General features: G+C 44.0%; 1 protein-coding gene across 3 annotated transcripts in view; it reads right to left on the reverse strand.

Annotated features, from left to right (window-relative positions):
• The window catches only part of LOC148036669 (uncharacterized), a 63448-nt gene that overhangs the window by 31295 nt on the left and 19601 nt on the right, over positions 1–12552 (reverse strand). Inside the window, exons 2-3 of one of the 3 annotated variants that reach the window (XM_087678712.1) lie at positions 11661–11899; positions 11205–11261 (exon numbers count right to left, since the gene is read on the reverse strand). In XM_087678712.1, the coding sequence (XP_087534838.1) occupies positions 11205–11261; positions 11661–11827 (224 nt within the window). In that variant the 5' untranslated portion in view covers positions 11828–11899. Of the gene's footprint in view, positions 1–11204; positions 11262–11660; positions 11900–12552 lie in introns of those variants that run through there. The other 2 variants (XM_087678714.1, XM_087678713.1) reach the window with 2 other exon arrangements.

Here is a 12552-nt window from a genome sequence, read left to right on the forward strand (position 1 = left end):
CACAACAGTTATAGTGGAGGATTCTTCTATGCTCATTATGGCCATCTCAACATTGATGTGATCTAGTGGGCTTCTCAAAAGAAGATGGTGGAGGGATTTCCTGATTTCCCTCCTATTCACACTTTGCACCCTAGCTGCTTGAAGGGCAAGCAACATAGGCAACCCCACCCACAAGTTGCCACTAGGAGGGCCTCTACACCGCTAGAGTTGGTGAACACCGACCTTTGTAGACCTATGGGCATGGCCTCCCTTGGGAAGGCCAAGTATCTGATGTTAATTGTACACGACTTCCGTCATTATGTGTGGCCTTATTTTTTGGAGTACAAGAGCGAGGCGTACTCCCGATTCTATGAATGGAAGGTGTTTGCGGAGATGCAGACTACTTCCAAAGTCCGTGGCATATAAGTAGATCATGGTGCTGAGTTTACTTCTCACCTCTTTTCTCAATTTTGCAAGGATCACAGCATTCAGGCGGAGTATTCTCATCCGAACACACCTTCAGAGAATGGTGCGGTGGAGCTTGAGAATCGGGCCATGCTAGAGATGGCCCAATCGATGTGGGAGCTTAGGGGTATTCCTCGTTCTCTTTGGGGTAAGGCAGTGGCTACTACGGTTCACATCCATAACCGATCTCCGACTTTTGCCTTACAGAACATGACTCCAAATCAAGCTTTCTTTGGAAAGAAGCCTTCCATGTCTCATTTTTGCATCTTTGGGCATGATGCATATGTCCATGTAAACAAGAAGAAGAGGAGAATAAAGCTCGACTCCAAGTCGAGGAAGCTGATCTTCATGGGATATAGCACTACCACGAAGGGATCTTGGCTCTATGACCCTGATGACATGGAAGATTGAGGTAAGCAAAAATGTGATCTTTGATAAGGCTGCGGCCTCTGAAGATCCTCTTGATGGTTCTATTGCAAGTGATTCTTCATCATCAACTAACCCTCAGCTCCTCTCCTTCCTTCGAGATTGCCTCTTAGCACCCCTCCTTCGTCTTTGGCTCCTCCCCCTCCCACTCCTCCCTCTTCACCCTCTATATCGGCTTCCCTTCCACCTTTGGAGCGACTACTTCATCAAATACTTCCACCCCGTCAGCCTCTCTTCAAGAGTCTTCTAGGACCACTGAGCCGTCAAAGGGGGAGCCTTCTATCAGTGATGCGGAAGCGTGGGACCAATACTGAGAGAGAGTGAACACAGAGAAGAGAGAGAGAGAGAGAGAGAGAGAAGGAGACGGTAAAAAGCAAAAAATCTGCAGTGAAGAATGTTGTATAGGAATGTAGAAATATACACGGGTGCTAAGAGAATATCTACGTACGTCTCCACCTTGACGACCTCAATCTCTGTCAGCCCGCATGCTATCTGTCACCAGCAGGCTGTCTTTGTCAAATACCAGTGATCAAGTGCTGGACAGGACTGCTATAAATAGCAGAAAAAATAACACGAAAATAGCCAGCATCAGGTCGGCTGCAGCCGGCTGCATAAAAAAACTGTCCGACTATTGTTGCCAGTCCGACTCCACCTGCCACATGGCATCTTATCCGACTGCTGACGTGGCTCCTGCACTGGACTGGCTGTACTCCATGCTGATCTGCAACACTCCTGGCTGTCCGGGGAATGACATCTCTAACACCCCCTCTCAGTTCTTGGAGAGGTCAAAAGACTAAGGGATCTGGCATGTCTCCGAAAAAGAACCTGGGGAAGCGCCTTCGTGAACAAATCTGCAAGATTATCCTCCGTCTTGCAATACTCCACATCAATGGTCCCATCCAGAAGCTTCTCCCAAATGAAGTGGTACTGGATCTCAATGTGCTGCATCTGGGCATAGAATACAGGATTCCATACCAAGGCAAAGCAACTCTTGTTGTCACACCGCAAAGAGTAGGACGAGTCAGGGGGCAACCAAGCTCCTCCAACAATCTTCGAAGCCACACAACCTCACATGTGGTGGAAGACGCGGCCCAATACTCCGCCTCAGTAGAAGAAAGGGCTACCATGGGCTGCTTCTTGCTACTCCATGAGATAACACCTGAACCCAAGGTAAAACAATAGCCTGTAGTAGACCATCGGTGGTCCACATTGCCAGCCCAATCCGAGTCACTCCAACCTGCAAGAACAAGATCTGAAACATCTGTACCTACGGGATAAGAAATCCCTAAGTCAGAGGTCCCCCGTGAATATCTAAGAATCCTCAAGGCAGCCTATTAATGCACCTTTTGGGTTCACTCATGAACCCAAAAGACCCACAACAAAACAAAGATCAACTCGAGTGTAGAGTAGCCAAATCAAGGATCCAATCAGCTAACGGTAGCGGGAAGCATCCGTCAAGGGAGAAGCTGAGTGTGAAGTGGCCTTCCAATTCGAATCCATAGGAGTAGAAATGGTCCAACAAGTCTCCATCTCAAAAGTCACCAAGAGCTCCTGAATATATCTCTACTGAGAGATGAACCCCCTCTGAGACTGATAAATCTCATGACCCAAGAAGAAATGAAGAAGCCCCAAGTCAATCATCTCGAACGTTTGATGTAAAGTTGTCTTTGTCTCTAAGACCTTCTGCGCATGGTCACCCTGTAAGAATCAAATCATCAACATACAACACAAACAACACATGACCAGCCTCGAAAGTGTGCATATAAAGCTACAGATCGGCCTTGGAGCGCCGATATCCCAACTTTGTCTGAAGGAACGAGTTAATCTTCTCGTTCCATGCACGCGGAGCCTGCTTTAGGCCATACAAGGCCTTCTTCAACCTGTATACTTTCCCATCCAAGGATCCAAAGCCAAGAGGTTGCTCTACATAGATCTCCTCCTTCAAGTCACCATTGAGAAATGCCGACTTCACATCCAACTGATAGACAGGCCATCTCCTATGGCCAACCAAGGCAAGAACAGCTCGAATAGTTGCCATACGAGCAATGGGGGCAAAAGTATCATGGAAGTCAATGCCTAGGCACTGAGTAAAACCTTTAGCAACAAGGTGGGCCTTGTGCTTGTCCAAAGAACCATCACTAGGGTACTTGGTCTTGAAGACCCACTTGACGCCAATCACCTTCTTGTGAGAGGAATGAAGCACAAGGGACCAAATGCCATTCCTCTTAATAACCTCTAACTCCGCTTCCATAGCTTCCCGCCAATGGTCAAACTGCAAAGCCTCCTTCACGGAAGTGGGCTCTCGATCCTACATAACACGGGTCATCAAACAATAGTTAGAGCAAACAAGCTCCATAGAATGTGCATGGTTCCTCCGTGATCTCCATGGTCCATCTTGTGGTTCCCACTCCTCAAGGACCCCCTCAATCCCTGAATCTCGGAGTGTGTCACAAGCCCAACAAGGAGGAGACCGGATCTCTCCTCGTCGCTCTCCATCTACTGAAGACTCGAGTACATCCACCAGCGGAAGCTCCACTGGGGTGGTTGGTGGAAGGGAAGACGCTGAATCAGAAGAACAATCTCCATCAAGAGGCTTTGGCTCCAAAGGAAATGTCTCGAGAGCCCAACTCTCCCCTAGATCTCCAAGGACGGGGTGCTCCTCACCCCCCTCTGTGGCCGAAACTTCCATGAACCGCACATCTCGGCTCGTGTAGACATCCCGCTTGACGGGATCAAATGAGTGATAACCTTGGGACTGGGAGCTGTAACGAACAAAAACCTATCGTCGGGAAGCCACCTCAAACTTGTCATGCTGCATCTTCGGGATGTGCACAGAGGCGTCACACCCAAAGATCATGAAATATGAGACATCAGGCTTAGTCCCAAAGTAAGCCTCAAAAGGTGTCATCCTGGCAACGGCCAAAGTGGGAGACCGATTGAGAATGTGAACTGCCGAGTGATAACCTTGGGACTGGGAGCTATAACGAACAAAAACCTATCGTCGGGAAGCAACCTCAAACTTGTCACGCTGCATCTTCGGGATGTGCACAGAGGCGTCACACCCAAAGATCATGAAATATGAGACATCAGGCTTAGTCCCAAAGTAAGCCTCAAAAGGTGTCATCCTGGCAACGGCCAAAGTGGGAGATCGATTGAGGATATGAACTGCCATAGCCACTGCCTCCGCCCATAGAAACTGAGGTGTCTATCGGTGCTCCATCATGGTGCGTGCCATCTCGATCACACTTCAGTTCTTCCGATCCAAAATACCATTCTCTCGAGGACTGTTGATGTTAGCAAACTCCTGGTAAATTCCCCTATCTGCACAAAAACGAGTAAACTCATTAGACACAAATTCACCACCCTTGTCTGATCGCAAGGTATTCGGTCTCCGGCCAAATCGGTTCTCCTCGAAGAGAAGTCAATCCTTGAAGTGGGAGAAAGCATCTAACTTCAACATCAAGAAATAGGTCCATGTCATCTTGTTGTAGTCATCTACGATCAACATGAAGTACAAGCTCCCCTTCAGGGACTTCGTCCTCCTTGGGCCACAAAGATCTGTAGATACAAGCTCCATAGGTGAAGTAGACAGCCTCGAAGCTTTGTTAGGAATCGCATCCCTATGCAGTTTCCCACGAATGCAGGAGACACATGGCTGTTGGCTCACCACTATGTTCGGCAAACCTCGAGCAAATGATCCTCGCGACACCTTCCACTCATAGTTCAAGTGGCCAAACTGAGCATGCCATAGCTCGAACTGTGAGTGAGAGGTAAGAAGAAGAGAGGTAAGAGCTGTAGAAGACTTCAATTTGCAAATGCCATTCTCCTCATACCCTGAAGAGAGAACCTTCCTCGATCCACGATCAAGAACTTGAACAGCATCGCTGTCAAACTCCACCAAGAGACCAAGAGAACAAATCTTATGGACCGAAAGCAAACGATACCCTAAACCTGGCACATGCAACACCTCGAAAGTGTGGGTACCACCACGTCCATCTAGAATCAGCTGCATCTCAACTTGTGCAGCAATAAACACACAAGAGTTATCTCCAATGAGAATCTGCCCACACAAAGGTCACAAATGGGTAACACCAACGCAAGGAGTCATGTGCCGTGAGGCACCACTATCCACAATCCACTCTTGAGCCTGGGGAGCTGTCATCGTAGCATCAGAAGTCTTCAGTGTAGGGTCCTCAATGACTGCTAAGTATAGAAAAGCAGCTGATGAGGGTACAACCACCGCTCCAAAATCCTTGGAGTCCTTCTTGATGTCCTTGTCCTTGTCGGAGCAATCCTTCTTCCAATGACCGGTCTTACCACAAACATGGCAAGTCGATTCCTTATTCCAAGTCCTTCTTGGATTTGTTGTCCTCCTTCTTTTGGTCCTTCCCCTTCTTCTAAGAGACTTGACCAACCAATGTCTCCGATTTGGAAGCATTTTGTCCCTTCAATTGTTCCTCTTAGTCCAAGATCATAGGAGAATAGTCGACTCCCACCTTGATGCAATAAGAGCGGAATAAAAAGTATCGAATTGTGGCGGCAATTGGGACAATAAAGTGATTGCCATGTCTTCAGAGGAAATAGGCTTCCCCGCAGTTTGAACCTACATCTAAAGCTGCTGAAGCTTGTTGATGTGTTCTCGAAGTGAAAAAGACTTACTTACGGACAAGGTCCGCATCTGCACCTCCAAAGAAACCCTCTTCATCAGGGTCATCCAGTTATACATCTGGTCAAGCTCCAGTCATATCTCTCGAGTCACCGTCAAGTGCTCGATGTAAGCTATCACGGCTGTAGTACAAGACAAAAAAAGAAAAGAATGAATCTAGGCATTCAATTTGTCCCAATGAGACTAGGTTGGTCAACTCCACATGAGCATTGGAAGAGAGTTTGAACTCATCTCTCACAGAGGGCCAGTTAATCTCCTTCTCCTCCATCACAAGCTCTGCCAAATCATAAGACTCTAAAATGGCCAACATCATCACACGCCAGATAAGATAATTGTCACCATCAAGCTTCCGATCTGATGGAAGAGCCGGGAGGACAGCAGACACCTTTCGGTCCATGATCGCCTGGAACTCCAAGTCGGTCTCTGTAGACATTTTCACCTGCAATGCCTGCACAAACACAAAAGCAACCCCCTCTAACTGTGAAGACACGGCCTGCTAGGGCTCTTTCCTCCGCTTCCCAAACCTTCTTCAACCGCTGGAGGCGATGAAAAGGTAAAATCTACAATGGAAGGCCAAAAATGCAACCTTCCTGCCCTTCAAACAGCAACAACCTGCAGCAAATTCATCAACTAGACTCCTTTCCCACACGCCCACGCTCGCTTCAGTCTTGTTCCGGTGCGCAGCCCTCTTGCTCGCCCTCGAATGCTGGAAACGCAGCCTTGAGTTACGCTGAAATCTCTTCTTCAGGTAGGTTCTTGACTTAGTTAGTTTGATTTCACTACTCTAATACCATGTCAGAGTGCAACAATGTGGAAGCATGGGACCAAGACTAAGAGAAAGTGAACACAGAGAGGAGAGAGGGAGAGGAGACAGTGAAATGCAGAAAATCTGCAGTGAAGAATGTTGTATAGAAATGTAGAAATATACATGGGTGCAAAGAGAATATCTGCATATGTCTCCGCCTTGAGGACCTTGATCTCAGTCAGCCCACATGCTGTCTGGCACTAACAAGCTATCTTTGTCACATACCAGTGATCAAGTGCTGGACAGGACTACTATAAATAGCAGAAAAAATACCACGAAAAATAGCCAGCATCAGGTCGGCTGCAGCCGACTGCATAAAAAAACTGTCCGACTGCTACTGCCAGTCCGACTGCACCTACCACATGGCATCTGATCCGACTGCTGACGTGGCTCCTGTGGTGGACTGGCTGTACTGCCTGCTGCTCTACAACACTCTTGGCTATCCAGGGAATGGCATCTCTAACACCTTTTGTAGATGAGAAGGATCTACCTTCCCTCATTGAGGGGGAGTCCCTTACACAAACAAGTGCCTTACAGGTTCCAGAGGCTACTCGGTCTCCCTTGCAGCAACAAGAGTCTATTCAAATTCCTCGTTCGTACAAGCAACTCGTGCAAGATTCAAATGTTACTCACTTTCCTGCTACTCCTTCAAGTCCATACAAATCAGCCCGATTACAAGCCCAATGGGATAGTTCACTCTATGTAAACTATGCCCTTATGTCACAAATTCTCTAGGATTCAAAGCCTACTACAATTGATGAGGCTCTTACACAGGATGTTTGGCGACGGGCTATGCAAGATGAGCTCAACTCTATCGAGCGAACTCAAACTTGGGAGTTGCTTCCACATCCCCAAAAGCAAAAGATGATAGATGTGAAGTGGATCTATAAGGCCAAGTACCACACAAATCGTTCCTTGGACAAGCACAAAGCAACGCTTGTTGCCAAGGGTTTTACTCAGAGGGCAGGTTTGGACTATTTTGAGACTTTTGCACTTACAGCTTGGATGTCTACTATTCGAGCTATCTTGGCTCTTACAGTCCACCACCGCTTGCCTATTTATCAGATAGACGTCAAGTCCGCCTTCTTGAATGGCATCCTTGAGGAGGAGATCTATGTCTCACAACATCCAGGTTTTCTTGTGCATGGGGAAGGAGTACCATATCTACAAATTGTGGAAGGCCCTTTATGGCGTGACGCAAGCTCCTAGAGCTTGGTACCAAAGGATTGATCAATTCTTTGTTCAGAGAATGGCTTTCATCAATTAAAACATGACCCCAACCTATACTTCAAGGTTGAGGGTGGACATGTGTTTTGGTCATTTTCTGTGTGGATAATCTCATCATTACAAGGAGCGATGCTCCAGAGGTTGATCGTACTAGAGCCATTTCGAGACAAGAGTTTAACATGGCGGATCTTAGGATCCTACACTTCTTTCTTAGTTTAGAGATCTATCAGATGGCATAGGGCATTTTCATTTCCTAGCACAGCTATATCTCCGAGTTACTTTCAGAGTTTGGTATGGCCGAGTGTCGGCCTATTTCTTGCCCCATGGACCCCGAGTCCAAACTTGTAATAGCAAGAGTTTCCCTTACAGATGCCACCCATTACAGGTGTCTTGTTGGTTCCCTAATCTAGCTCATCTACACTCGACTGGATATCTCTTTTGTGGTGGCTTTTTTGTCTTCTTTTATGCAAACTCCTACTCAAGATCACTGGAGAGCAGTTTTGTGTGTTCTTCAGTATTTACAGGGGACTTGATCCTAGGGGATCATGTATGGAGAGGGTTACTCTTTTTGGATGGAGTAACTCTAATTGGTCAAGTGATGTGGATTCAAGACAGTCCACTACAAGTTATGTCTTCTCCCTTGGATCAAGAGCTATCTCTTAGAGCGACAAGAAGCAGCCTATTGTGGCTTTTTCTTCTACAAAGGCTGAGTATCGTGCATTATGTTCCATCGCTATGGAGATAGTTTGGCTCCATCATATATTGGCCGAGATTGGCTTTCCACAAACAAGACCTACGAAGTTGTTGCACTACATTAAAAGTAGCACTCTATTGAGCGCATATACAACCAGAGTGCTCTAGCTCCGGCCAAGAATCCGGTGTTTCATGCTCATACGAAGCACATTGAGATTCAGTACCACTATGTTTGCAAGCAGATCATGGATTTCGAGCTAGCACTGGACCATTGTCCCACAAAGGACAATGTGGTTGATCTTTTCATAAAGCCTTTGCCCAAGGCTTCTATTCGTCATCACATGAGGTTGTTGGGTCGGCATTGGTGAAAAGACTCACTCCTATTATTGTATTTGCACATCACTCATACGGAGGGGAGTGCTTTGGAACTTTTATACAAGTATCTAGGTAAATTTGGCACGGCCTTGCTTTGCAATAGCTTTTTATCCCAAGACAAGTAAGTTATTATTTAACTTTTACATATGTAATGATTTAGTGTTAAGAACTCATTGATAATTATTCAAGTAATTACAAAATTAATTCCAAAAATCAATAATTAAATTGGCTATGCCAATTTGTTTTCTAAGTATCCTTGTGTAATTATTGACTCTTAGACTGGCATTAATTAATTATTTAAGCCCAGTCTCTAATGTCACTACTGACATTAGTGGCCAATAAATTTGTCTATGCCCAAATTTGGCACTGTGTAGCACCTAGTACCTATTTGACATAACTTATTACAACTTTTTTCTTTGGCACCGGACTGATATCTCAAGGTCTTGGGTCCCACATTGAAATAATTGACTTACACCTTACATGTACAAGTCACATTAGCACATTTGATTAACTTTTAATCAAATACTAAGCAAAGCAATAAAATTTCACGTCCTCATTACAAACCACCTACTTGAAATCTCTGCAATTATCCTCGATTACACTACATTGTGCCAAAGGAAAAACACACAGCACTGGAATTTCCATAAGGCATCATAGTCACAACATTGGCCACTATTGTCCAACCATGCCATATGTCCCAAACCTGTTGAATTTTCCAGCCAACATATACATAACATAAAACTGTTGAAAATTAGTCCATAACAATTGCTAGAGACCCATTGGATGCATCCATAACTCATGTTTCTCAACTATTTGACTTAACAACCATAGTAAAGTGTATTGTCAACATAAACCATGGCTGAAATTGTCAATGGCATTTACTAATAGATTGATGTCCATGAAATCAGCTATAGACCATTGAAAACCGAGTGTAGACCGATCATGACCTAATTACTTGCTGATCTGAGAACCAATCACAAACTGCTACAAATGTGATCCCAAACTGATCACAAACTGATTGTAAAAACTGATCAATAACTAATGCAAAACTAATCCCAAGAGTGACCATAAACTGCTCTCAAACTGAGCTGAAACTGATCACAATTTTTGTCTGAAAAGTGAGGTTAAAACTTATGTCAAGCTGATCACAAACTAATGCAAAAATATAGTTTTAGTGCCTAGGTAAAACTCATCCTCATCTACATACATCTCACAATGACTAGTACACTAAGTATTGACCTCATGGTAGACATACTGTCAGCACAGTACCTTGGATGCATGCTAAATACAACCGAGATCCAATACATAAGAGAGTTGTTCACAATTGACGGAGTGGAAGTGCTACATCCCCCTTGAGCATTACACAATGCTCCGAACCCCTGCTTTGTTGAACCTAACTGAGCCCATCAGCTCTAACTGAAAGGCATCTCAATAAAGTTGCAACAACTCAGAATGGTCTACCAAGTTATCCTCTTCCATCCATTTTGCATCTGTTGGTGAAACAATGTTGAATTTTTACCAAGAAGAATATGGAAACTTTACCTCTAACTTTACTTGCCTCAAACCTCCACTAGATCATATGTCTTTCTTCCCCTTAAGCATTGTGATGCTTTATACTTTCACACTACTGCAATTCCAACTTAACTAATATGCAACATTGCATCCAATTGACTAGCCTCTCATGTATACCTACCATGCTAGAAGCACCAGATGGATTAGGAAACATTCTTGTTTGTATAGTGAATGACTTCTAAGGTCACGTAACAAGTTTCTACCATCGATTATGGGCATTTATTTATGTGAATCTATAATGTCCTTATAATATTTTTTAAAGAAGAGATTAAAAAAGAAAAGAAAAGAAAAAGTGTAATTGTCTTCAACAACATGCATTCTCATCACCATCGTCATTATCTATGTCATCATTTGCTTGACATATCACACTAAAAGTTGCGCCAGGCTGATCTCGCCCGAAAATCCATTGCAAACTTAGCATGATGCCCAAAAGGAGGAAGGTACAGAAGGAACAATTCTAGAGATATTGGTAGCCTCCACATAACCTGAGGCACGTTCAATGATATGAAGCTCTGTCTAGGAAAACAAGTCGAATGACAAATCAAAATCATGCAACTAAAAATCAAACACCACACTCAAAAGGGGGAAGGTACAGATAGAACAATTCTAGAGATATTGGTAGCCTCCACATAGCTTGAGGCATATTCGATGATATGAAGCTTTGCCCCTTGGCTGCATATGTCACAAATTCTTGCTGAGACCCCAAACTGAAAACCTACATTGCTATTGCATTAAGGATGCTGCCATAACAACACAAAACCATTCCTATCAGATAAACCTAGATTAACAATGCAACCATGCAGGTGGGAAAACAAGTCCCTCGACTAGTTGATGCACTTAGCAACACAGGACCTATTGGCGTGCACAAGGTTGTTATAAGCAGATGGGCCCATACACAGATTTTAAAAACAACAATTTATCTCAACCTGCACCTATCATTCAGACATTGTCAAAAAAAATGTGGACAACATTTTGCAAAAAGTTGAGAACACCCACGCTTCCTCAAGGTCGATAACTTTTATGGCAACCTCCTTGTTAAGCTCTTTATCAAATCTGTAAAAAGGGCAAAAAAAGTAAACAAAATGGGCATGTGATTCAAACAGACATGTAAATCTAACACCATAATAAAGTCACACTAATCCTGAACCTCATAATCAGAGAATGGGAAGCTACCTAGGCTGGTTAGAAGTGTTTGCTTTTCTCCTATAAACAAGAAGCCTCCTTATAAAAGCGCTGAGATCTCACATAGAGTTAAAATGCATACACAGTCTACATCATATTCATATTGTGGTCTTTATTAGATGATTATACAGTAAATATTACTCTACTTAACATGGTTAGTGCAGATTAGGCACACACATGCACTACAGCCTCAATAAGCACAATATGTGCACTAGAGCCTCAATAAACAAAAAATTAACACATCAATATAATGTCATGTAAGCTGCATACTTGAAATGCACTGACGCAAAGGACTTTCCAAGATACATCTCAATGGTGGGTACCATCAATAGGGCATGTCTTACGACTAGATTGGATAGCAAAAATCCATCTTTATTGAAGTCATCCACCACATTTTGGTTGAGCTGCAAGGCAAAGGATTGGGCAGTATGTGTCATGAATTTGATATACAATGGTTCAAGCTAGTGAACCATCAAGTCCATGCTAGTACTCCATTTAAGTGTTTGATGCTGTCAAAACAGAAAAATATGGAGTGAAACATAAGATCCAAGGGCATGGAGACGAAAATCAAAACACCTGGAGGCATAAAGACCAAACAGGTCAACAGGACTGCATCCATCAGTGTGCAACCAAAGCCAATACAACCACCATCACTGAAAACAGCCTTCCTTCTTGGCAAGGGTGGTATAAACCTTATTTACCTCAAATTACAGCAAGTATTAAATCCACATAAATCGCACCCCTTGCAGTATTTATTTATCATTTATTGCAATTGGATGAGATACACTAAGATTGCTTCAATCTCCTTCGCTCTCCAATGGATATTGCTGTCATAAATGACCAGCAAGCCTTTTAAACCAATTTGCCCCTTGGTTTGCTTAGGGATTGGCCTTCAATTGGCTCCTTGGAAAGACAATTTCTGACACAAACTTAATGTTGGTTGGCTAGCCTCTTGATATTCTCTGAAATCCCCAATCAGCTACTGAATTGCAAGTACTAGACCCTGAATTCTGAGCATGCTCCCTAAGGTGGCTGTGAAACCCTAATTTCTGTTGTAAATTCGGGTTTACAACAGTGAATCTCTCAATTCTTCACCTCCAATGACTGAAATTGGCTGAGATAACTTTAAGACTCAAGAAATGGTTGGAGGATGAGAGAGAAT

Source organism: Lygodium microphyllum, chromosome 5 (genome assembly GCF_053477565.2).
Source record: "Lygodium microphyllum isolate KBCC chromosome 5, Lygodium_microphyllum_v1.1.10, whole genome shotgun sequence".
Lineage (NCBI taxonomy): Eukaryota > Viridiplantae > Streptophyta > Polypodiopsida > Schizaeales > Lygodiaceae > Lygodium > Lygodium microphyllum.